Genomic DNA, 27,018 nt, shown 5'->3' with positions numbered 1-27,018 from the left:
TATTTTTTAACTTTTTGAGAAATCTCCATACTGTTTTCCATAGTGGCTGTACCAGTTTGCATTCCCACCAACAGTGTATGAGGGTTCCTTTTTCTCCACAACCTCTCCAACATTTGTTGCTCTTGGTTTTGGATGTTTTTGCCAATCTAACGGGTGTAAGGTGATATCTTAGTGCAGCTTTGATTTGCATTTCCCTGATGATTAGCGATGATGAACATCTTTTCATGTGTCTATTGACCATATTCATATCTTCTTTTGAGAAATGTCTGTTCATGTCCTCTGCCCATTTTTTGATCAGGTTGTTTGTTTTTTTGTTGTTGAGCCGTGTGAGTTCTTTGTATATTATGGAGATTAACCCTTTGTCGGATAAGTGGCTTCTTGGCTGGACTATTTTGGTGACATCTATGCAGTCTGCAGTCTTTGATGTTGCTCTTCAGAGGATGCAGACTTGGATGTGTATACAGTCACTCTGAGCCTCCTGGAATGACAGTGTTTTTAGCTGGGATCTCTTTGATTGTATCTTTCCCTGACTCGCCATTAAGTTTCTTCTGGTCCACCTCTACTGATTTCACACTCAGCTCTTAGCCTCCACTAACTGCTAGATGATTGCTCTATTCTTTCAGTAACATCCTGGAGGCATAAATCACTCCACAATATAATCAATTAAATTCCAGCCCCTTGGCCAGAGTAATCTTGTAGGTCAGTCTTTGAGGTCAGGTCAGACTTCAAGAGGAACCCTTCTTAGCTGTCTCTTTCCCTGGTTTTCTCTGTTAAACTTAAATTTTACCTACCATTTTGCTTGCTGCTCTCACCAAGCTATCACCACCGTCCTCTTAACTGCACACCACCAAAATCTTGTTTTCAATGGCACCTTTAGGCTTGAACTTCCTATGTTCTGTTTCAAATAAGCTGTCTCCTTAGGGAAAAAAATTCTCTTCTTACATCTTGATTCTCCCCCTAGGAAAACACATTGCACCAATTCTATGGATCTAGGAGTAAGGCCCACTTCTCAGAGTAACACCCTGCTCTATAAGCAGGATGCCGAGTCATGGCAATAGGCCCAGGTATCCTTGGCTTGCCCTTCTCAGCGTGGAAACTCTGCCTTATCAGTGATTCGTGGGGATGATTTGGGCCTTGTGTTCTTGGCGTGCCATGCCTCGTGTAGATCTGTTCTATGAGTAGGGGCTGAATAGAAGAAGGGAGCTTCAGACTCTCAGCTACTCTTGCCTATAATAGAGCTTTTGTAGCACAGAGCTGGGTGAGATGAGGAGTGCTGGTGGCTTGCCCTCCCAAGGAGAAAGCCTAGCCCTAACAAGGAGCTGGGGGAAATGGAGTCCTGTGTTCTTACCTGCACCAATCAAGAGTATAACTATCAGTAAATTGAAAATGCCACCTAGAGATGTGAACAGTCTGCTAATACAAGTTCTCAGAGATGCCTTTACTTCGGAAAGGTCACCAAGTTCTAGGAATCTGATTCTTTTCATTAAATGTTGAATTTATGAAGATCTGGTCAATGAGATATGAACAAAATTCACAGGAGACTGACATACAAGTAAATCATGATTGTCAAATGGAATCAAAACTCCTTTTGTCTCATTGGTGAACTTTCCTTATAGGAAATATCTTAACAAAAAGCTAATTATTATAAACAGAGTATTTCTTGATGAGTATGGAATCTGAATAAGACATGTTAGCTCAATCAGGTTTTTAAATGAGGAGAGGTATTTCCATTTCTTTCTAACTTCTTTTCTCCAATTTCTATATAACTCCAGTTTTTCCCCTATGATATCTTGAGAAAGTTATGTAGTTAAAAACTGGGTAATTCCAGTTTACAGTTGGAAAAACAGACACTCCACGTTAACAATCTGTCCAAGATCCTTGACAAAGTCAGAGGCAGAACCAGTAATAAAAAACACCTTTCTGCCCATCAAGGTGAGGTGCCTCCCTCCCATAGTTCTCTAAGCATTTCTGGAATGCAAAGCTCTATTTCCAAAATTAGATGCTATTGGGCATAGGGCATGCTCTCAAAAGGAGCTATGCCCATCTTTATTCAGTCTGTATTCAATTGCCTGAGGGTACTGTTACCAAAAATACAAACTGCCCGGTGTTCTTGGAGATGTTTTGTCAAATATATAAACCAGATTGTGTGTTAAGTTACACAACATTTGCATGAATACTCTCCAGATGTTTGATGTCACAGAAAGAACTTATTCTGTTGTTTGGGATTCATCAAAACCACATCCTCTGTGTTTGCATATGACAGGGCACCCTGGGACATGAATGCTAAAAAGAGAATGGACACATATGGCACTCTTTAGGGAAAATAAACTTTGCCACATTGCAATATAAGATGAAGTTAAGGAGTGTGATGTGACTTTAGAATATATATATCTCAAAAGTGAAGTAAAGTAAAACGTTTGGTACTTCTCACAAAGCCACAAAAATTTTTTAAAAAAACAAACCCAATGTGTATCTCTTTAGCTGTTTTGTAATTAATATAGATTACATAAGAGCAAGAGAAATAACCACATTCAGCCAGTGCCAGTGGATCAAGGCCAACATTCATTTTGAGTATGTAGAACCAGTTGTTAAATATTTTGAATATATAGTCTTTATTATCAGGGTGTAGGGTTTGATATATATCCGTAAGATCTACCCTTTTGATTATATTATTTAGATAATCTCTCTCCTTATTTTTGCCCACTTAGTCTGTCTTGTTACTAAAAGTGGCATATTAAAAGTTCCTATTATTAGGGTGTTTCTATGTATGTCTCCTTGCATCTCCTGTAGTTTTTGCTTTATGAAAGATGCCGTGTTACTTGATGTGTAATATTCATGTGGTATGTCTTCGTCGTAGATTGTGGTTTTTAGCACTTCTTTGTCATGTGTTCCTGATTTGAAACTTGAGTTCTTCTCTGTCCCTATCAGAATTGTTACCCCTGCTCTCTTTTTAAGTCCATTGGCCTGGTATATTTTTTGTCCATCATTTCAATTTTAGCCCTTTCGAATCACTTTGTTTTAAGTATGTCTCTTACATAAAGCTTGTAGGTAAGTTTTGTTTGCAAGGCAACTGGAAAATTTTTTCTTTAAATAGATGTTATACTCATTCATATTTAAATTTTTTTTTACATAAATGCAGTAGAATTGCCTTTTTTGGTACACAGTTTTTTTTGAGGAAGAGCAGCCCTGAGCTAACATCTGCTGTCAATCCTCCTCTTTTTGCTGAGGAAGACCAGCCTTGAGCTAACATCTGTGCTCATCTTCCTCAACTTTATACGTGGGACGCCTAGCACAGTGTGGCTTGCCAAGCGGTGCCGTGTCTGCACCCGGGATCCAAACTGGTGAACCCCGGGCCACCAAAGCAGAACATGCGAACTTAACCGCTGTGCCGCTGGGCCAGCCCCTTTTGGTATACAGTTTTAACATAAGTATAGATGCATGTTACCATCACCATAACCAAAATATAGAACAGTTCCTTCACACTCCCTCCATGGAGTTAATTCCTCCCTCCCGTCTAACTCCTGGTAAATACTGATCTGTTCTGTCGCTATAGTTTTACCTTTTATGAAACGTCATATAAATGGAATCATACAGTATGTAACCTTTTGAGATTGTCTTCCTTCACTCAATATAATGCCTTTGAGACCCATCTGTTTTGTTGCATGTATTATTAATTTTTCCTTTTTGTTACTGATAATTATTTCATCATTTGGATGTCATACAGTTGTCCTACAGTTTGTACATTCATCTGTTGGAAGAAAAAGGGTTGTTTACAGTTTTTGGAGATTGTGAATAGAGTTGATATGCACAGTTCTGTACAGGTTTTTGTGTGAACATACATTTTCATCTCTCTATGATAAATACCTATGAGTGGGATTGTGGGGTCATATGGTATGTGCATGTTTAACTTTATGAGAAACTGCCAAATTGTATTATAGAGTGACTGCACCACTAGCAAAGATTAAAGTTTTAGTTGCTTTGCTTCCTTGTCAGCACTTAGTATTGTCAAGATTTTTGTTTGTTTATTTCCTTATCTTCAGTGGTATTTCATCATGATTTCAATTTGCCTTTTCCTATGGCTAATGATATTAAGCATCCTTCATGTGCTTATTTCTCATCTGTATATCTTCTATGATGAAGTGTATGTTCAAGTCTTTTTTTTTTTTTTTTGAGGAAGATTAGCCCTGAGCTAACATCTGCCGCTAATCCTCCTCTTTTTGCTGAGGAAGACTGGCCCTGAGCTAACATCCATGCCCATCTTCCTCTACTTTATATGTGGGATGCCTGCCACAGCATGGCTTGACAAGCACTGCATAGATCCGTACCCAGGATCTGAGCTGGAGAACCCTAGGCTGCTGAAGTGGAATGTGTGAACTTATCTGCTGTGCCACTGGGCTTGCCCCGGTGTTCAAGTCTTTTGCTGTTTCTTTTTTCCTTGGGTTGTTCATTTCCTTGCTGTGTAAACTTGAGAGTTCTTTAAATATTCTGCATATGTCTTTTGTTGGATATGAAATTTGCGAATATTTCTCCTGGTCTGAACCTTATCTTTTCTTTCTCATAAGTGTCTTTCACAGAGCAAAATTTTAAATTTTGATGACGTCAAATTTGTCTCTATTTTTCCTTTGTGGGTTGTGCATTTAATCTCATATTTAAGAACTCTGTGACTAACTGCAAGTTACAAAGATCTTCCCCTGTGTTTTCTTCAAAAACCTTTGTAGTTTTATGTTTTACATCTAGATCTATGATTGACTTTGAATTAATTTTGTTTGAAATTTGAGGGGTTTTGCATATAAATATCCAATTGTCCTAACAACATTCATTAAAAATACAATATTTTCTCCACATAATTGCCTTTCCACCTTTCTCAAAATTAATTGGACATATTTACATAGGTCTGTTTCTGGCCTCTCTATCTTGTCCCATTGATCTACATCTCTCTTTTCACCAACACAGCACTGTGTCGGTTATGATAGCTTTATAATAAGTGTTAAAATAAGATAGTGTGGATTCTTCAACTTTATTCTTTTTTTCAAACTTGTTTTAACTATTTTAATTTTTTTGTCTTTCCATATAAATTTTAGAATCAGTTCACTACATTTACAAAAATTCTTGGCAGGGGCTGGCCCCGTGCCTGAGTGGTTGGGTTTGTGTGCTCTGCTTTGGCGGCCCAGGGTTTACAGGTTCTCAGATCCTGGGCATGGACCCAGCACCGCTCATCAAGCCGTGCTGAGGCAGGGTACCACATAGCAGAACTAGAAGCACCTACAGCTAGAATATACAACCATGTACTAGGCGGCTTTGGGGAGAAGAAGAAAAAAACAAAATTGATTGGCAACAGATATTAGCTCAGGGACAATCTTTAAAAAAAAAAATTGGCAGTGGAATTTTTATTGGAATTGCATTAGATGTATAGATCCCATTCATAATAAAATATGTACAACATATATATATATTTTAAAGATTTTATTTTTTTCCTTTTTCTCCCCAAAGCCCCCTGGTACGGAGTCGTATTATATTCTTCGTTGTGGGTCCTTCTAGTTGTGGCATGTGGGACGCTGCCTCAGCATGGTTTGATGAGCAGTGCTATGTCTGCACCCAGGATTTGAACCAATGAAACACTGGGCCTCCTTCAGCGGAGCGCGCGAACTTAACCACTCAGCCACAGGGCCAGCCCCTGTACAACACATTTTCAAATTGTACAACACAATGATGTAATGAGCACACATGAACCAACTAATTAATCAAAGAAGTGGAACACTAAAATTTGCCTCTACATCTATGCTTCTCCTCTGTCTTATATCCTTAACTACTTTTTTCTTTGATGCAGCCAGTTACTCAAGGGCAGACATTGCAATTTGTTGAATTCCTAGGTCTTTTGCATCACTTTAACTTCCACTTGTGATTTGACTATCAAAATTTTAATTCTTATGTGGCCTTTTCTAAAAAATATCAGAAGAGTAGAAGAGGAGGTAAACTTCATACTACTTAAAAAAACTATATTTTGTGGCAACTCATATATTGAACTAATTTTTCAAGTTAAAGATTAAATTTTAACCTTAAATGAAGTATTGGAGTTGATTAATTAATACATATATTTAATCATTTATTACTTCTGAAGTCCCATAGAAATGCTCAAGTACCTTTTTTGTAAGTACCTATAATTCTCTACATTGCATTACGTTTATTTATGCACATAAGGCCATTTCACTTATCAGATTTATTTTTCCCCAATTGTATTGAAATATAATTGTTATATAACATTGTGTTAGTTTAAGGTGTACAACATAATGATTTGATTATGTATATATTGCAAAATGATCACCACAATAAATCTAGTTAATATCCGTGACCATACATAGTTACAAATTTTTTCTTGTGATTAAAACTTTTAAGATACACTTTCTTAGCAAATATAGTAATACAGTATTGTTAACTGGAGTCACCATATTGCATATTACATCACCAGAATTTACCTTATAAGTGGAAATTTATATCTTTTGGTAACCTTCACCCATTTCCTCCACCCCCCTCTTCCACCTCTGGTGACCACCAATCCGTTCTCCACTTATCAGATTTAGAGTGAGATCTGTCACTGTGCTCTCATAGTAGTTGACACCATGTCTGCCACTCAATTAACTTTGAACAAATGAGTGAAATGTATTTTTACCTCTATCAACCTCATTTCAAATTTCAGATGAATTGTTTTACCATTTCTTTGAGATTGTATTGTGTTGCTTTTTAATGAGGACTAGGGACAGAAGTAAAGCTCAGAAAATTAGTTTGTAGAAATGGAACCACAGATATTTCTAGACCCAACTGATTGTGTTAATGACTGCCTACGTCTCTCAGTAGTCAATCTGAGTTTTTCCTTTCACTTCCAGTGTAGATACGTTTGAATGCTTCCTAATAACCTTGAACAGAGAGGTAAAGAATGAACGGAAAAGTCTCACGATTAGGTTGTGAAAACATTGCCTGACCTAACCTGGGCACTCAATAAGTTGTTAATCACCGGAGACCTATATCACAGAATATATTTTCATTTTTAAGGACTTTTATTTGGTGAGAGGCCTGTTTGTGGGTTGATGTGGGATGGAGCAAAACCTGTATTAGATTGATGAAAAGTCAAAGAGTGGAATATATCCTTAGAATTAGTTCTTCTCATTCAAGTATTCACCAACATAAAATTCTAATGTGTCCAGTGTTAGTGTCATTGATTATTATGGAGTTTGAAGGGCTTAGATGTGTTTGTACGTAGTATTTACTTTTAGAATGCTAAAATTTAGTATTTATAATGCTACACTTAATTCATCCATTCAAAAATACTTATCGAGTACCTAGGCCATGTTCTGGGCTCTGGGAATTTAGCAATGAAGCAAACATACACGTCAGATTCTAAATTTCATAACCAAATGACGTGTGTAATAAATTTTCTTTGAAAATTATCTAAAACAAATTATTTGTGTTATGGAAAATCCTCCGTATACTATCGTATGATAAATGTATTTGCATCTCTATTTTGATATTAAATCAGCAATATATAAGATTGTTAAAAAATCTAAGTTAACAAAGTAAATCGATATCTAACTGTTTTTAGCAATAGTAAAAATTCATATTATAAATATATTGGAAATCTATTTAGCCTTTGGTTTCATGACAAGATAATATTTCATCCACCTAATATAACTCCCAATGTTTTAACATAGTCTTGCTCAAGATTCATGAGTCTTAGGACATGGGATATTGTGATATGGTCTAAGAACGTCTTAACACTGTTCTGAATCTATATGCGTATTGAACATTGTCAGTAGGCTTAATTAGCACGCACTCTACTTTTCAATGTAATTCTGTACTGCAAGATCATAAAATTGTGATACAAATTTTACTTGTTTTAGTCACTCATTTTCTCAGTCAACAGATATTTCAAGTTTAATAGTTAACAGAGATAGTCTAAAACACTTTGATGCGAAAATGGTTCTTCTACTTGAAGAAAATTAGATCATAACGCCACTAGGGGGCTCACGCACCATGTGTGTAACTCATGTGGCAGCCCACAGTCCACATACACTTCTGGATACTTAAAAAGGACTTAATAGCTGGGACAATAGTACCATATTCAGTAGTTTCATGTGGTGGTTTAAGAAATAATATTCTTATCACTAGAGGAAAAGGCACAGCAACAGAAGATTCTAGAAAATACATTAAACAGGTGTAACTTACCAGGGAAGTTGGCAATGAGGGGTCAAATATTGAAACTGGAGAAGTGTTAGAGTCTGGTATTAGTTCCTGTGAACACCTCTTCCGTCAGAACTTGCCTATCACTATAGGAAAATTAGCTCTAGCCGTTAAGTCTTGGAGTCTTAGGGTTGGACAGAATTACTTTTGCACCAGTGACATTGTGTGATATTAATTCAGTTGTCTCTTGTAATTGAGAAGACTTACTTGTATTCAATTTTAAAAATCTTTAGCTGGTTCATTTTCTTTAGAATAAGGTTGTATCAATATTTTTTCATTTTTATAAAGAAAGACCCTTGAAAAGAAATTTGAGTCCTTTCTTATATAATTTACATTCAGATGTTTCCAGCCAAGAGTATTCTTAAATGTTTTATGAATTCCATTTATATTTATTTTGTTTTGCTTGCAATCCAGGGACAGTTCAGCATTAACTTGGCAGGAACTGGGATGAAGATAGCCAGCACGGCGAAGTGGCTTGCGCAGGGGACTTATGCCTCTGTCATCATCCACAGATCACAAGTAAGTTCTGCTGGACAAAAAGGCTCTTTGAAATACTTCTGCGCTGTGAACTAGCATTAAAAGTCCTCTACTTTAAATTGAGAGTTATTTGAAGTTAATGACTAACGAGTTATAGCTTTTGTACGCATACAAATTCATGTCCAGGCTACAGGTATCTGAACATGAAATATCAAATGCCAGGGCATATAGATTTTTATCTAGCTCAAATTTGGGGCTAATGACTTGAAATGCAAGGACTTCAAAAAGAGGTAGTGTTTTTAGCTATACTTTAATCATTAAAGATTTGTAGGTTTTAATCTTTTGTGGTGAGGGATAAATGTTTGGTTTATTTACCTCCCTGCTTTGATTTAGTGATGGGGGTGATGTTAGAGCCATTTACCATTTAACAATTATCCTTCATAGTTTCTTCAAGAATTAGGGCTATCTTTTACGTTGGTACCAATATTTTCCTCTATTTTTATCTAGATAACATTGGTATTTGGTTTTTCTCTATAGTATGTGCACAATCTAAAGTAGAATCCATTTAATTTTGTGGCTGGTATGGTGGACGAGCACATACGCTTCATGTTACGGCTTCTATTACTTACAGTTAGCCTGTTGCAAATGCATGACTCTGTCTGTAGTAAATCAGGATCGGTAAGTGTCCTCGCCTATACTGCCATACCTCAGCACATCCACAGCTCCTGCCCACTCTACTGTTTTATGATTTTTCTTTCTTTTGATAAAAGTGACATCTGTTACACTCTTATTTATAGGAATAGTACTTCTAAATGAAATTCAATTTTCTGACATTTATAGCCTTTAAAACATTCTATTTCTGAAGACTATGAAATTGTGCTTTAATTAATAATTAAAGAATTTTAATTTTTATTATTCCTGTCATATGGATAAGCAGTAGGCTTTCAAAACAAAAGGCTATTTATTTTGAACGATTTATTTGGCATAGTTAGGTCTAATCCCCTTTGGCAGAAGAATGGGAATTAATTACTTAAATTATATTCTGCAGAGGTATAAATGTAGAGAGCTCAATGAAATGTTCTAGATGTCTTTTGGTTAAATGTAAAGACTGAACTCTGGCTGAGGTCACCGGTAGATAGGAAATTTAGTACGATCAGTCTTTTTGCTACTATTTAAGTTCTATTCTAAAGACTAATTAACTAATTGAGAATTTCGACATCAATCAAAAATGTTGCACTTGAAAGTATTTCCTGAAATCTGATGTCTAGTGTGAAACTGAGACTTGTGAAACCCAAATATACTTATGGAAATGCAAACATATTTCATTTGCCAGCACATTTAATCAAGATTAAGTTTTTACTCAAGCAATCTCTTTGGAAGTAGGAATGTATATAAACTGGAATTTTTAACTGCCATTCCCTTTTCTATTTACTCTGATTCTCTAGAGATAAAAGAGCTTCTGAAGGAAGGAGGAACTTCAAAAGCCCCTAATCTCAAAAGATTGTTTATCCCCAAATGTTCCAGGAACCTAGTTTCCTTCTCTACCCTTCCTCCTTTGATTAAAAAAACAGGAAAATAAACTTACCTTCCCCAGAAACTACAGGAGTTCCGCCTATTTTGTCTCATTCTAGCAAAATTTCTTCACAGTCTTTTGACTTTTGGACCTAAAGATGGGAGGCAGTAGAGAGAGAAAAATCTATCACATTCTGACCACTCTTTCACCCAACTCTGCCCGTCCATCCCTCAATGAGCAGCTCTCCTTTCTAAAAAAATCTCCCTTCATAATTCCTTTTCTAATTATACTTATAATTATGTTATAATTTCAGCCTGGCTTTTTTGTCCCCCCATTTTACCACCTTTTATATTTTCTTAGGCTGTGTTTCTAATGCTTCCATGAGATGTTTGAGATTAATGGGGTAGAATATGACTCGTGTACAGTTAAGGTCAAGTTTGTATAAGTATCTTTCTTTTATTTAGTCTATGAGAATCTTGTATGAAGTCATGTAAATATTGGACAGCAAATTGGGAGAGGTTTTAAGAAACTTACCAAAGTAAATAGACAGCTTGATGAAAAATAAGTGGATTGATATGAATTGTGTAAATTATAGTGTGGTTTATAATCATTCAGTAGCTAACATGACTCTCAGATTATCTAATAACTGTGACTACAAATTTGAACTAATCCTGAAATGGCATGACCTTTGATCTCAAACTCAGTTGTTCTAGGAAACCTCAGCTAATGATTTCAGCCATATGATTGAAAGCACTTGCTTTTTCTGCCTTGTATATGCAGATACCAGCTTGGATAAGATTCTCCTGTATTTCCTCCTCTCCTATTTTCAGGATGGAACCAAAGTCTACGGCAGATGTGGAGGGTTCTGTGGAAAGTGTGTTCCTCACATGACTACTGGTCTTCCAATTCAAGTAATATGAAAATGCAGAAGTGGGAAGCATGTCCCAAAGAGGAGCTATTCTCTGGGATCTTCAAATAACCGGTGCTCATTTCTTCAGTCTTCTCTTCCTGAGGTTTCCATGTCCAACACATCGGTGCCTTTTTTTTTCAGGGTGCTCATCAGGGAGTTAAGTCACTGCTTAATTTTCACAAGGCCTTCAGAGTTAAACTTAGATGTATGACTCTAATCAGAATCTTTTTAAAAGGACATAATAATTTATGGTAGGGTATACAGGAATGTTTGAATGAATTATACAAAGATAATGTTGCTGTTCACAGCTCGGACTGGACCACAATTATGTTATACCTATAAACACGCTTGTAAACCTCTACTATATCCTACTGTGCAATGAAATGTTAATTGTACTTCCTGTTAAAATGGAGCAAGTAAAAATTAGGAGAGGAACTCATCCAAAACTACTATAATCTTTATTGAATCTGTCAGGTGAATGGTAACTCAGTAGTCACATCAGAAAAGTACATAGCCATTATACTTTCTACTGATACAGTTTAGATACCTTGTTTTATATTTCTTTTAATTTTTAATTGTGAATTTTGGTGCTTCAAATTAAAAAAAGTCCTAAAAATTTGGTACAAATTTTGTGTTAAAAACATATGCTTGGGTTAAATACTAAATATGAAATTTTGTGGGTATAATACAGAAGAAGACATGATATAGTAGAATTTGATTTAAAATACCTACCTCTAATTTTATTGTACTTATAAGAGCAATACATTGTTTTTATAATGTTTATGTTCTATTATGCCTTTATAACTCTTATATGTATATATCTACTCTTAAAAATGTATTTTCTCAAAGTTATGTACTGTATTTTATTAATCAAATATAGAAAAGAGAATTATTGACATTTTGAAGATCCTATTTTGGTAAACATAAAATTATGTTTGCAAATGAAAAATTTTTATTAGAGATTTTCAAGTTACTTTATACCTGGGGTTTCTTAAAACCAGAATATAAAAGACAGTATAAAAATTAACTATTCATGGACAAATTCTCAGGTATTGAGATTTTTTTTCAGGTGGATAATTTAATTGCATATTATATAATAATGTGAATTTAAAAGAATGATAGAGAAATAATATTTTTCTATAGCAACCTACTCTGTAAACCAAAAAACTGAATCTACTAATAGATTTTTGTCAGTAAATAGTAGTGTACTAGTTTTACCCACAAAGTTTTTTTTTCCCAAACATTTATTAGGGGTATATTGTACCATATAAGGTACTAAAGCAATTTTGTGCCAATGTGGTTAGATAAACATTTGGGGGTCTCTGTATCAGAAAAGAAGTATTTTGCACTATGTGCCTTAAACCAGTTACAAACATTAATACGAAATGTGTAACATTTTCAAGAAATGTTTTCATTCATAATTAAAATCTTATAATTTATAAACATTTAAATAATAAACATATTTGTGTGATACATTAGCACTTTGTTTTCATTTTCCATACGTGGGAAAAAGAATCCTCCCCCCCCCCCAAATTCTATAACTCTAAAATCACTTCAGAAAATCCAAGAAAGTTTTTATTCAAACTGTTGCAGTTGGGCTGTTGAAATAGCTCCTGTCTGGTGTAGACCCTCCTCATGGCAGAGGAAATGCGGTCAAGAAACTAACAAAAACTTGCAATGCCTTTAAAAGCTTCCGTTCATACAAGGAATACCCATATATTCAACTGGCCAGATAAAATCACATGATCAAATCCTAGTCAGCGGGGCAGGGAAATATACTCCCACTATGGGAGAGGATGGCCAGACACGTGGAGATGGAGGAGGACTTACAATCCTCTCCCAAGGAGGGAGGAGATCCTTGTGAACAATAATATGTTACACTCATCCATCTTCAACTTCCCCAGAAATTGCCAAATTACTCTCCAAGGCAGTTAAATCAACCTAAGTTACCACTAGCAGAATGTAAAACTTTTAGAGTATCCACATCTTCAATGACATGTGAATTATTTTTTCTGATCTGATGGAGTATAGCATGGCGTTTCATTGTTTGAATTTATATTTATCTGATTACCAGATGAGATGGGAATCCTTTCATTTATTGTGTGCCACTAGGTTTCCTAGTATGAGAATTCCTTGTTCATTTTTTGTTCACTTTTGCCTCTCCTCTGCCCCACCTTTCCCACCTCCCTTTTATGTGAAAGTAATTTAAAACATGAGAATCCCTTATCAAAAAACATGCTTTTGTATTGTAACTTACATTAGTTGCAAATATTAATATGCAGTGTACAGTAATTTTCTATATTTGTTGATCATCTAAGATGAAGTGCTCTCTATATCTATTTTACCTATTTTTCTTACTCTTTAATGAGAAAAGATTTCCCTGCTCAGGTCAAAGGCTAATTTCCCAATCTCTGCTCTTGATTTCCTCCCACTCGGAATCCTCCAGGACCTTTTCCCACAAATTTTTGTCTCTCCCTTTCCTTTCTCTCTTCACTGGCTCCTTCTCCTCATCCAAAAACACGTTAAAACTCCCCCTCGCCCCTCATCACTATTCACTCTCTCTTCCTCTCATTGTCAGACTTCCTGAGAGAAACAGCTATCCTCATGGCCCTTCATCTTTACCTTTCATTCAAGCTTTGGTCCATTATAACATGGCTTCCAACCCTCAATATCCCGTCAATACTTCTTTCACTAAAATCACAAATGAACTCCTAACTGCTGAGCACAATTACCTATTTCGAGTTCTTTTCTTTTTGATTTCTGAATAGCATTTGCCAAGGGAGAGGGAGAGTTTCCATGAAATGCTGTGACTCTTTAATGGTCCAGCATATGGTCTGTCTTGGTACACATTCCACGTGTGTTTGGAAATAATGTGTATTCTGCAGCAATTTTGTGTAGTTTTATGTAACTAAAGTATGTCAAGTTAGTTTATTGCACTGTTCAAATCTTTTTATATCCTTATTTATTTTTTCTAATTGCAGGATCAATTATTGTGATATAATTTTTCTAATTGTACTGTCAATTTATTATAGTATTGAGATTTTTTCTAACTGTAGTATAAATTATTTTTCTAATTGTAGTATTGATAATTATTAACTATTGATGAAATTATCCTGTTAATAGAATGCTAATATTCTATTAATTCTGTTAATGTTAAATCCTTCAACTATAACTGTAGATTTGTTTATTTCTCCCTTTAGTTCTGCCAATTCTTTTTGTGAATTTAGCAGCTCTGTTATTAGGTACATACATGTTTATGAGTATGTCTTTTTGACATGTATGATAGTATGACATCTTTTTGATCCTCCTATCCTTATGAAATGTTCCTATATATCTCTAGTAATACTTCTTGCCTTAAAGTTTACATTGATATTAAAATAGCTACATCAGCTTTCTTTTAATTAGTGTTTGGATGATATATCTTTTGCCACCCTTTATTTTTAACCGATATATATTTTTATATTTAAAATGTCTTTTGTAAATAGCATATAATTATTCTGTATTTTTTAGTTTTTAAATCCAATTTGACAATCTCTTTTTTCCTTGAAGAATTTGAGGCCATTTACATTTAATGCAATCATTGATATGGTTGGATTTCAGTCTACCATCTTGTTATTTGTATTCTATTTTTCTCATACGTTCTTTCTTTCATTGTTCTTCCTTTTCTGCCTTCTTTTGAATTAATTGATTAGTTTTTTCAATTTTATATTCTCTTTTTATGTACATTTCTTTATTTTTTTAGTGTCTGTCCTAGCGATTCCAATATATATCCTTAACCTATCACAATCTATCTTGAATGTTATAAACTCCAAATACATTTTTATATAAATTTTTGTTTTAATGAAATGCCTTTCAAAATAAATAAGGGGGCGGCCTGGTGGTATAGTGATTGGGTTCACGTGCTGCACTTTGGCTGCCTGGGGTTCTCGGGTTCGGGTCCCAGGCACAGACCTACACACCACTCATCAAGCCCTGCTGTGGCGCCATCCCACATATAAAATAGAGGAAGATTGGCACAGATGTTAGCTCAGGGACAATTTTCCTCCAGCAAAAAGAGGAAGATCAGTAACAGATGTTAGCTCAGGGCTGATCTTCCTCACCAAAAAAAAATAATTAAATAAGTAAATAAGATAATATAAAATTATCCTTTACATATAGCCACATATTTCTTATTTCCTGCTCTCTTTATTCTTTCCTATAGATCTGAGTTTCTATTATCATTTCTCTTCAGTTTGAAGAATTTTCTCTAGAATTTCTTATAGTGTGAGTCTGCTGGCCCAAATTCAGCTTTCTTTTATCTGAATGTCTTTATTCATCTACATATTTTTAAGCTTTATTTATAAATGTTGATATAATTTAAAACTTAGAAAAAATTTCAAGAATAGTACAAATAGGGACCATATGTCCTTTGGCTGGATTCACTAATTTTTGACATTTTGCTGCATTTGCTTCATCGTTCTCTCTCTCTTTTATATATACATATTGATATATACACAGACATCCATATACCCATGTAATTTATTCTTAATAATTTGAGATTAGGTTGATTATCTCATGACCTCTTACTTTATAATACTTCAGTATGTATTTCTTAAGAAAAAAATTATTCTCTTACACAACCATGACAGTTATAAAATTCAGAAATTCCGCCACTTATTTTCTAAACAGACTTTGAAACATACAATTTATTTTGGATATGCTAGTGGTGGGAATGATAACAGGTTGAGTACCACGCTTAATTTGTTCTTCTCTCATATCCCACTCTTTCTCCACCTTAAATAAAATTATCTCACATTATTCTATATTTGAAATATTTAAATTTCTCTCAAGTTTTAAGTCAATGTGACCTCTTCCATAAATATTTCCTGGACCATTCTGTCTAGAATATTTTATTTTTAATTTCTCATGTAATATTCTATTCCTTTCTTATGTCCCTTATTGTTTTCTACTTTGTATTTGATTAGAGTTATGACTACTCATCCTATCTGCTCTCCAAGACTGTTATTTGAGTAAAAATTAGTGTTTGTTTAGCTACTATTTTGTGCCAGGTGTTGAGAGACACTTTACATCCTTATCTAATTTTATCTTTACAACAACCTTAAGAAACATCACCATTTTACACATCATTTTATGTCATGGCAGAAACTGCCACAATAATAAGAAAAAAAGAACAGAGGGGCCAGCCCGTGGCCAAGTGGTTAAGTTCTCATGCTCTGCTTCGGTGGCCCAGGGTTTCGCTGGTTAGGATCCTGGGTGTGGACATGGCACCACTCGTCAAGCCATACTGAGGCGGCGTCCCACACAGCACAACCAGAGGCACTCATAGCCTAGAATATACAATATGTGCCGGGGGGCTTTGGGGAAAAGAAGAGAGAGAGAGAAAAAAGAAGATTGACAAGATTGGCAACAGATGTGAGCTCAGGTGCCAAACTTAAAAAAAAAAAGACAATTGATTTTTTATTTTACTCTTCCTTGGTGTCACTCATCAGAATAGGATATATTTTTGCTATTAAATATAGCTATAGGCAACATTTATCATTGCATCGACTTCTAATTTTTAAATAAGATTATTTTTTTCAAACAGAGAAGACTTACTGTTTTCCTTGTTAATTTTTTTCTAGTAATTTGGTTCATGTCTTTTAGTTGCCAAGTGTCTAAGTAAATGTTTCGTTTAAAGGTAAATAATAAGATCCAATTATGCATTGCTTTTGTTACTTATTTTTAAAAAGATAACATGATTATTTTTGTTGCACTTACCCCATTTTTCTGTAATGACTCATCTTTATTTAAAAACGTGAAAAATTATTTACAACTGACAACAGTGGCATCTGCTGGCCATTCTTAACTATTCCTCAGTAAGATAAAGAAAAAATGTCAAACTAATTTTCCTCTGCCTTGCAACGCAACATGCAAACCATCTTTGAGTTATCCTTAACCCAGTTTAGCACTGATACCTATATCCATATCATATTCATAACGATATCTCTATCATGCAAAACATACATGTGTCTTTTTCACTACTTCAATCTGAGAACATTCTTAACAATATAAAATCTTCCTTGGCCTCCAGCAGCAAATAAAGAAGTTGTTTTTAATGCAGTTATCTTTTTGGAGAATCTTTATGCTATAAACAGAGGAAACTTGGAATAGTAGAAAAGGCTTGGAGACACCCCATGCTTTCTAGATCAGGCTCTAATATTAACAATAGTGTAACAATAAACTTTAGGTTTGTTTCCTCAGCTGTAACATAAAGGATTTGAAATAAATAACTTCGGATGGTAATTAGTCTTTGGGAGGTGAACATCTACACAGAAATCAATATATATGATGACATACACCTGAAATTTATATGTTATAAACCAGTGCCGCAATTAAAAAAGAAAGAAAGAAAGAACTTCTAAGGTACTTTCCAGCCCTAAAAGTTTATATATATAATTTGTGTCTGATGACTTACTCGGCAGTTACTATTTGTTATACAAACAAAGCTATTAAGTATTTAATGAGAGTGAAAAACACTCCTTCACTTTTGCTAAATGGAAACTGTTCAATTAACCAAACAAAGCAAAGATATGCTTCTCTCACAGTTTAATACCCAATGTTTTGTAGTTAAGGAGACCTGAGTTTTTGAGGTGCTCTGCCACTTTCTAACTGTGGGGTCTCTTAAAAAAACACACAATCTGAACCTCAAATTTGTAAATTGTAAAATGGGTAGAAGAAAGATTTCTTTGCTTACCCTTCTAACATAAAAATTATGAGGTCAAATGAGCTGTTGTTTGTGAATATGCTTTGAATAGTAGAAAGTGCAAATTAGCTACAGTCCCTCATTTTAAATATAGAAAAGAGCTTTGAAAGAACTAGAGTGAGTAGAAGGCAGCTTCTGGGGGTCTAAACTCCAGCTCTGTTGTTTATGTAAGCTCTCTGACCTTAGAAAAAATCACTTAATCTTTCCAAACTTCATGGTTGCGACTATAAATTTGAGTCTTGAGAGTACTTTTCTAGCACAACCAGAGGCACTCACAACTAGAGTATACAACTATGTACTGGGGGGCTTTGGGGAGAAGAAGAAGAAGGAAAAAAAAGAAGACTGGCAACAGATATCAGCTCAGATGCCAATCATAAAAAAAAACAGTACCTTCCTCACTTTGTTGCTGAAAATAATAATCTGCAAATTATTGGCACTAGGTTAGGCACATAGTTGGCTTTTTGCTTTAAATTTTTTTTTGTTGTGGTACAATACACATTACATAACATTTACTACATTGATCATTTAAGAAATATACAGTTTAGCGGTACTCAGTACATTCATATTTTGTGTGAACATTGCCACCATCCATCTCCAGAACTCTTTTCATCTTGCAAAACTAAAACACTGTACCCATTAAACAATAGCTCCCCAGTCAAAGTTCATCCATGTTGTAGCATTTGTCATAATTTCCTTCCCTTTTTAAGGTTAATAATATTCCATTTTCTGTATATACCACTTTTTGTGTGTGTGTTTGTGTGTGTGTGTGTGTGTGGTGAGGAAGATTCACCCTGAGCTAATCCTCCTCTTGCCAGTCCTCCTCTTTTTCTTTTTTTTGCTTGAGGAATACTAGCCCTGAGCTAACATTCGTGCCAATCTTCCTCCACTTTGTACGTGGATGCCTCCACAGCATGGCTGACAAGCAGAGTAAGTCCACACTTGGGTTCTGAACCCGGGGCCCCCAAAGTGGTGCGCACGGAACTTTAACCACTCGGCCACGGGGCCAGCTCCCATTTAATGTAAGTACTATATTTTGCTTATTTGTTGTTCTGTCAACCTACACTTGAGGTACTTCCATTTTTTAGCTATTGTGAATAATGCTGCTATAGACATGGGTGTACAAATATCTCTTGGAGACCCTGCTTTCAATTCTTTTGAGGATATACCCAGAAATGGACTTGCTGGATCATATGTAGTTCTGTGTTTAATTTTCCGAGGAACCACCATACTGTTTTAAGTAGGGGTTACACCATTTTACAATCCCACCAACAGTGCAAAAGGGATCCAGCTTCTCCACATCTTCAAGTGTTGTTATTTTTAATTTTTGTGATAGTAGCCATCCTAATGGGTGTGAGGTAGAATCTCATCGTGGGTTTGATTTGCATTTCCCTAATGATTAGTAATTTTGAGCATTTTTTTTCATGCGTGTATTGGCCATTTTTGAATATTCTTTGGAGCAATGTCTCTTCAAGTCCTTTGTCCATTTTTTGATTAGGTTGTTTGTTTTTTTGTTGTTGAGTTTTAGGAGTTCTCTATACATTCTGGATATTAGTTCCATATCAAATATAAGATTTGCAAATAATTTCTCCCATTGTATAGGCCACATCAGTGTTCATAGGGGTGTTGGTCTGTAGTTTTCTCCTCTTATAAGGTTTTTGTCTGTCTTTGGTATCAGAGCAATGCCGGCCTCAAAGAATGAAGAGTTAGGAGTTAGGAAGTGTTCTCTCATCTCCAATGTTTTGGGAAAATTTTGAGAAGGATTGGAGTCAGTTCTTTCAGTGTTTAATGGAATTCACAAGTGAAGCCATTAGGTCCAGGGCTGTTCATTGTTGGGATATTTTTGATTACTGATTCAATCTGCTTACTCGTTATAGGTCTTACCAGGTTTTCTATATCTTTGTAACTTAGTCTTGATAGGTTTTATGTTTCTAGGAATTCATCCATTTCATCTAGGTTATCCAATCTGTTGGCACACAGTTGTTTATATTACTCTCTCTTTTTTTTTTCTTTTGAGGAAGATTAGCTCTGAGCTAACATCGGCCACCAATCCTCCTCTTTTTGCTGAGGAAGACTGGCCCTGAGCTAACATCCGTGTCCATCTTCCTCTACTTTATATGTAGGATGCCTACCACAGCATGGCTTGACAAGCAGTACCACGTCCGCACCTGGGATCCGAACTGGCGAACTCTGGGCCACCGAAGCGGAACATGTGCACTTAACCACTGCGCCACTGGGCCAGCCCCAATATGTTACTCTCTTATAATTCTTTTTACTTTTGCGGAATTGGTAGTAATGTCTCCACTTTTATTTCCAATTTTAGTAATTTGAGTCTTCTCTTTCTTTTCCTTAGTCAATCTGTCTAAAGGTTGTCAATTACTTTTATTTTTTTTGAGTAACCAACTTTTGGTTTCATTCATTTTCTCTATTGTTTTTCCATTATCTATTTCATTTATCTCTGCTCTGATCTTTATTATTTCCTTCCTTCTGCTAGCTTTAGTTTTAGTTTGTTCTCCTTTTTCTAGTTCTTCAATTTGTAAAGTTAGGTTGTTAATTTGAGGTCTGTCTTTTCTTTTAATATAAACATTTATAGCTATAAATTTCCCCCTTCACATTGCTTTCGCTGTGTCCCCTAAGTTTTGGTATGTTGTGTTTTCATTTTCAGTCATGTCTAAGTATTTTCTAATTTCTCTTGTAATTTCTTCTTTGATCCATTTGTTGTTTGAGTGTGTTAATTTCCACCAATTTTAGGATTTTCACGTTTACTTCTATTGTTGATTTTTAACTTCATCCTGTTTTGATCAAAGAAGATATTCTGTATGATATCTATCTTTTAGAACCTGTTAAGACTTAATTTGTGGCCTAATACATGATCCTTACTACAAAATGTCTCATGTGCACTTGAGAAGAGTGGGTATTCTGTTGTTGTTGGGTACAGTGTTCTATAGGAGTCTGTTAGATCTAGTTTGTTTATTGTGTTAAGTACTCTATTTCTTTATTTATCTTCTGTCTGATTGTTCTATCCATTATTGAGAGAGGAGTATTGAAGTCTCCAACTGTTATTATAGAAATGTCTATTTCTCCCTTCAATTCTGTCAATTTGTGCTCCATATATATTGGTGATCTGGTATTAGGTGCATAAATGTTTCTGATTATTATATCTTCTTGCTGTGTAGTAACTTTTATTAATATATAAAGTCCTTCTTTTTCTTTTATACCCTTTTTTGACTTAAAGTTTATTTTGTCTGACATTAGCGTAGCTTCTCTTGCTCTCTTGTGGTTACTAATTGCATAAGACATCTTTTTCCATCCTTTCACTTTCAACCTATCTGTGTCTTTGAAGCTAAAGTGAGTCTTGTAGACAGCATATAGTTGGCATATCATGTTTTTTATCTATTTTTACAATCTCTGCCTTTTTATCAGAAAGTTTAATCCACTTACATTTAGAGTAATTATTGATAAGAACTTACTTCTGTTATTTGCTATTTGTTTTCTATATGCCTTATAGGTTTTTTGTCCCTTGTTTCCTACATTACTGTCTACTTTTGTGTTTAGTTGATTTTTTTGATAATGAAATGTTTTAATTCCCTTCTCATTTCCCTTTATGATATTCTATAACTGTTTTCTTTGTGGCTACCATGGGCATTCTGCATAACATCCTACAGTTATAACACTCTAATTTGAATTTACACCAGCTTAACTTCGATAACATACAAAAACTCTGTTCTTTTTACAACTCCATCCCACTCCTTTCAGTTATTTATGTCACAAAATTACATCTTTATATATTGTGTGTCATAAAATACAAACTAATAATTCGTTCTTGTAATACATTAGTCTCTTAAATCATGTAGAAAACAAAAAGTGGAGTTACAAACCCTTGTTACAATAATGCTAGCTTTAATAATGCATCATTTATTTATAGTTACTGAAATCTTTGTTTCTTCTTATGGCTTTGTGTTAGTAGCTAGTGTTCTTTCATTTCAACCTTCAGGACTCCTTTTAGCATTTTTTTGAAGGGCAAATCTAGTGGTAGCAAATTCCCTCAGCTTTTTTTTATCTGGGAATGTCTTAATTTCCCTCATTTTATTTTATTTTTTGCTAAGGAAGATTTGCCCTAATCTAACATCCACTACCAATCTTCCTCTTTTTTTATGTAAGCCACTGCCACAGCATGGCCACTGAGAGACGAGTGGTGTAGGTCTGTGCCTGGGAATTCAACCTGGTCTGCTAAAGCAGAGCATGCCAAACTTAACCACTAGGCTACTAGGGCTGGCCCAATTTCCCTCACTTTAGAAGGATAGTTTGGCCAGATATAGGATTCTTGGCTGACAGTTTTTTTTCTCTTAGTACTTTCAATATATCAGCCCACACTGCCTTCTGGTCTCCCAAGTTTCATATTATATAATCTTATTGAGGATCTCTTGTATGTGATAAATTGCTTCTCTCATGCTGCTTTCACTATTATCTCTTTGTTTTTGGCTTTTGACAGTTTAATTACAATATGTATCAGTGTGGAACACTTTGAGTTCATCCTACTTGTAATTCATTGAGCTTCTTGTGTGTTTTTATTCATGTCTCATCAAATTGGGAAGTTTATACCATTATTTCTTCAAATAATTTCTCTGCTCCTTTCTCTCTCTCCTCCTTCTGGGACTCCCTCAATCTGTATGCTGGTCCACTTGATGGTGTCCAACAGGTCCCTTAGGCTCTAGTCACATTTTTTAAAATCTTTTTTCTTTCTGTTTCTCAGGCTTGATAATTTCAATTGTCCTGTCTTCAAGTTCACAGATTCTTCCACCTACTCAAGTCTGCCTTTGAATCCTTGTAGTGAATTTTTCATTTCAGTTATTGTTTTTTTAGTTATAGAATTTCTTTTTGATTTCTTTTCAGGTTTTCGACCTCTTTGTTGATATTTCCATTTTGTTCATACATTGTTTTCTTGACTTTCTCTATGTCTTCCTTTAGTTCTTTGAGCATCTTTGAGACAGTTCTAAAATCTTTAGTACATGTACCATCTGGTCTTTTTCAGGGACAGTTTTGTTGGTTTATTTCTTCCTTTGAATGGTCCATACCTTCCTATAGTTTTTTGTATGTCTTGTAATTTTTTGTTGAAAACTGGACATTTGAATTTAATTTTGTGGTAATTCTGGTAATCAGATTCTCCTATTTCCCCAGGGTTTGCTATTTATTGTTTCTGTTTTGGTTTTGATTGTTGTAGGCTGTCTCTGTGCCAAGGATCAGTCTCGGTGTAAATTTAAAGTCTTCTCAGGTCTTTTAAGAGTCTGCACCTTTCCCTGAGCATGCAGAGTGACTTTCTAAATTCAAAAGCAGTTTCTTTTGAATGTCTTTATTTTTAATGTCTAGCTCCCCAAAGGGGAAAAAGTAAAATGACTGGGGGTGAGGAGAAGGAGCTGGCCTTTTAAGTCTCCTGGAAGTTGCTTCAGATTGAGGGTGAGGGCCTTGCAACAGTGAGTGTATGTGGGGGTGTGTGCAACAATGACTGCCTGCCTCTATGTCTGTACCTCTGTGATCAGAAGCAGCTCAGAATGAATGTAACATAGATTCCCAATATTTGCAGGACAGGGTCCTTATTCCTCATTGTGTAGCCTTGATCCCACAAGTGGTGCGCAAGCTGCTCCAGGAACACATCCCTGGCTGTCTGCTGTGGGGCTGGGCGTCGGGGGAATGGGTAAGACCTGAAATTGACTGAAATTAATCACAATGTACTTTCAAGCCTTCTCTTCGAAGTTGCAAGTCTTCAACGGATGCCAGAGTTCCACAATAGTTATAGCAGAGAGATTCTGCCAGTGCAATTGCTGTCTAGGTGGGGAAACAGATTCCTTATGATTCCTATTCTAATCTCCTCTGAGAATCTTTTCTCCAATAAATTTTTATAAACATTAACTCTCTTTACTATTTTCATTATGACCTGTGGGGTCATGCGTAATACTTTTGTGAACTAGATTTAAAGTATGCAAACATGTTATGTGTGTAGGAGGTTAGGAGTGTGTGCTTCTTTAGAAACCTAGGGTCTCAGGGATAGTGGAAAGGTTTTCTGCTTTTTCATATGTCGTTTCTAGTTAGATTGTCTTGGGCAATCTGACCTAAATCGGATGCTCTCATCGCTTTACTCAATACCACCACTCAACAGGTATTCCTGACCTATTCTAAATTAGACATCACCCCTCACTTAGGGAATAATTAGCCACGACCCTGTTTGTAGATTATATCTCTCAATAATGGTCTCATTTAGCACTTGCCATTCCTGCCCCTTCTGATTCTGATCTCACTCCTATATCTCTGCTCTTTTCCCTTGCCTGATTCTCTTCTCTTTTAACATGCCACATAATGAATGCAGTAGTATGATCTACCATTACACCATCTTCGAAGGTAATGTTGAGTGATTTCTCTGCAGTTTCACCAAATGCATAACTCAGATGATTGAAAAAGATGACCTCAGCATGGCGTGTCTGTTAAGGTGCCAGCCAAGCCAGAGTGTAACTGACTTCATTTCCATTAGCATAAGGACTCCCTTTATAGGGAGATGCTTATCTATTCCATGACTTGGTATTGAGTCTTCATTTTGGTTCTGTCTTTCCATCATTTCATAAAAAGGGTCTTTTGAAGAAACCCTATTTTGCTCTGATTGAACTAATAAAATATATAATAATAATAACAATAATAATAATTTTTTATATTAATGCCAGAGTTGACAGATACCAGGACATGTGCCAACACTCTTCCATTTGGCACCCAGAGTGAGCATTAATCATTCAAGACATTCCCTACTAATCAGTCTGGATGTATCCTCAAAATCTTCCTTAGTCTGGTTCCCTGAATAACTACTACCAATCTGTCATATTTGCCACATGATGGAGTACCTTTCAGCTCTCTCTGAACAACGTGTAGCTAGCCAGGAAGAACTGAGTTTTCTAGAGCCTAACTTAGTAGCCTAATTAGGCAGGGAGAGATGAATTTCCCAAACCCATTCAGCATATATTTCTGGAAACCAATTCTGGCCCAGACACTATGCTAAGAACAGTTGAGTAAGTAGATACAGTCTCTGCCATCACAGAATATGTAGTTTGGTATGTAATTTTTCAGAAACTTCTGAAGTGACACATAGTAGGGATACTTTTTGTTTTGTTTTAGTTAGGACTGTCCAGAAAAAACCGCAAAGCATTGTGTCCTTGGGGTACAGGCAGGGCAAAGCGTAGACTTGGGATTTGGAGAAGGGTATGAGAGAAAGTAACTGAAAAGGAAACTTGCCATGAGTCTAGGACAAAGATTATTTCATTTAAAATCTTGCTGGAGACAGACCATGGAGGACAGTCATTGTTTATTTTGGTGCACAGCCTCCAAACCAAACTTCTTATGTTTCATAAGTGTCCCATCTTATCATGTGGACCATGTTTCCCAGTGTAAAGACTGAAAATATCAGATATTTGCTTTTCTGACCTTCCTTGCAGCTAAGACACAGGCATGTGATCTTGGCTCCATCAATCAGAAGCGCCATCTCTGATTTTAGTCAGGAGTTAGTGACTCCAAGAAGTAGAGGCAGTGTGGAATTCAACTAGTGGCATGTGGTGTTATTAGTGCTGGCCACATCTGGGCTCAGAGGCAGCAGCAGGAGTTCTCGTGGCAGCTTCTGTGTCAGTAAAGCAAACGGAGAAGTCCAATCATTGCTCTTAAGTCAGCGAATCTTCAACACACCAACTATTGGAGTGATTTTGCCCTTTTTTCTTGGTTTCAACCAGACACACTTTAATAATTTATTTTGTCTTGAATTAACCAGAATTAGTTTCTGAAGCAAGGGACAAAGCAAAAAATGATTACAATGCAGGCCCTCCTTAATATCCATCTGTGTTCAACGTTGCTAGAGGTAGATCTCTCAGTAGGATAGAGATTGAGGTCTGTTTCTAGATCATAATTCACATAAAATAGTTAAAATTCTTTTCTTCATTATCATGGTTTTCCTCAGTCTTTTAGACTTTTTTCTAAATAAAACTTTGAGATAAAGTCATGAATTTCACAACTAAGCAAATTAAAAGGCCTATGTCTCTAATAGGTTTGAGCAAAGTTAAAAACATATGGAGTCTTGTTTAAAAATAAAAACGTCGTATCTGTATGTTTTTAGTGGGACATACCAGCTGCCAATCTCATCAGTTCAAAGGATGGCTGTCCTACAACTACATTTGAGGATGCATATCAAATGCAAACATGGTATAAATGCTCCTCATAAACTATTACAACGTAAATCATGCTACTACTGTCATTGTTATAAAGACTGTTATGAACTCTTCCTCTTTGTTGAGTGAAATATATATTTGTCAATGACAGAGCTCTGTTTTATTGAGACTCTATTCTACCCACCTTAACAAGGAAGTCTGGGAAACGTCTGAACTACCACTAAATTTCAGAAGTAGACCTAAGATTTCCCACCCTGAAAAAATGATGTTTATTCAACTGTTCTCTTGTTCAAGACACGTTGCTTATGTACTTACTGTGCTCTAAGCACTATGTGAAATGCTAGGGATACAAACCAAAATTAGGCTCCCTTTCATCTCTCATGATGCTTACGCTCAAGTGTGGAAGCTAGCCCTATTTAGGTCTAACAGTGCTGTAATTCAAGTTGATCCCAAGTACAAGGGGACAAGGAGGAGCAACTAGTCAGTCCCATCTGGGCTCAGGACTGTGCTGTGGGGAAAGACTTCACAAAGCCTGCTCACATCCTCACCATATGAGTAGATAAAACAACTTTATATAATAGGATGTTTTTGTTTGAAAGGAAAAGAAAATTCAACTTGAAGTGGCTCAAGCATTAGAAAGGATTTCTGGTTATAGCCGCTCTCCAGACGTGGGGTAACAGAGACCTCTCCCTCACTGCAGATTGGCAGAGAGGCTGGATAAGATAGAGCAAGAACAACCACAAAATGCATAGCGAAGCTCAAAGTGCAGAGGGAAAAGAAGGTCAGTCTAATGTCGTATACTCATATAAACAATAATAAAAGTGAAATAAAGTCATTTTCAGACAAAGGCTGCATCTCCCACTCACGGACCCTTGCTGAATGACCATTAAAGAATTTACATCAGTAATAAGGACATTGAACTCAGAATGTAAAAGCAAAGAATTTAGTGAACATC

General features: G+C 35.7%; 1 protein-coding gene across 2 annotated transcripts in view; it reads left to right on the top strand.

Annotated features, from left to right (window-relative positions):
- The window catches only part of ADAMTS20 (ADAM metallopeptidase with thrombospondin type 1 motif 20), a 163,781-nt gene extending 151,178 nt beyond the window's left edge, over positions 1–12,603 (top strand). For both annotated transcript variants that reach the window (XM_023643400.2, XM_001488308.6), the window contains 2 exons: positions 8,647–8,751; positions 11,053–12,603. In XM_023643400.2, the coding sequence (XP_023499168.1) occupies positions 8,647–8,751; positions 11,053–11,142 (195 nt within the window). In that variant the 3' untranslated portion in view covers positions 11,143–12,603. The remainder of the gene's footprint in view (positions 1–8,646; positions 8,752–11,052) is intronic.
- Positions 12,604–27,018: the final 14,415 nt, after the last annotated feature.

Source organism: Equus caballus, chromosome 6, assembly GCF_041296265.1.
Source record: "Equus caballus isolate H_3958 breed thoroughbred chromosome 6, TB-T2T, whole genome shotgun sequence".
Classification (NCBI taxonomy): Eukaryota; Metazoa; Chordata; class Mammalia; order Perissodactyla; family Equidae; genus Equus; species Equus caballus.
This window is presented reverse-complemented; position numbering and strand designations above follow the sequence as displayed.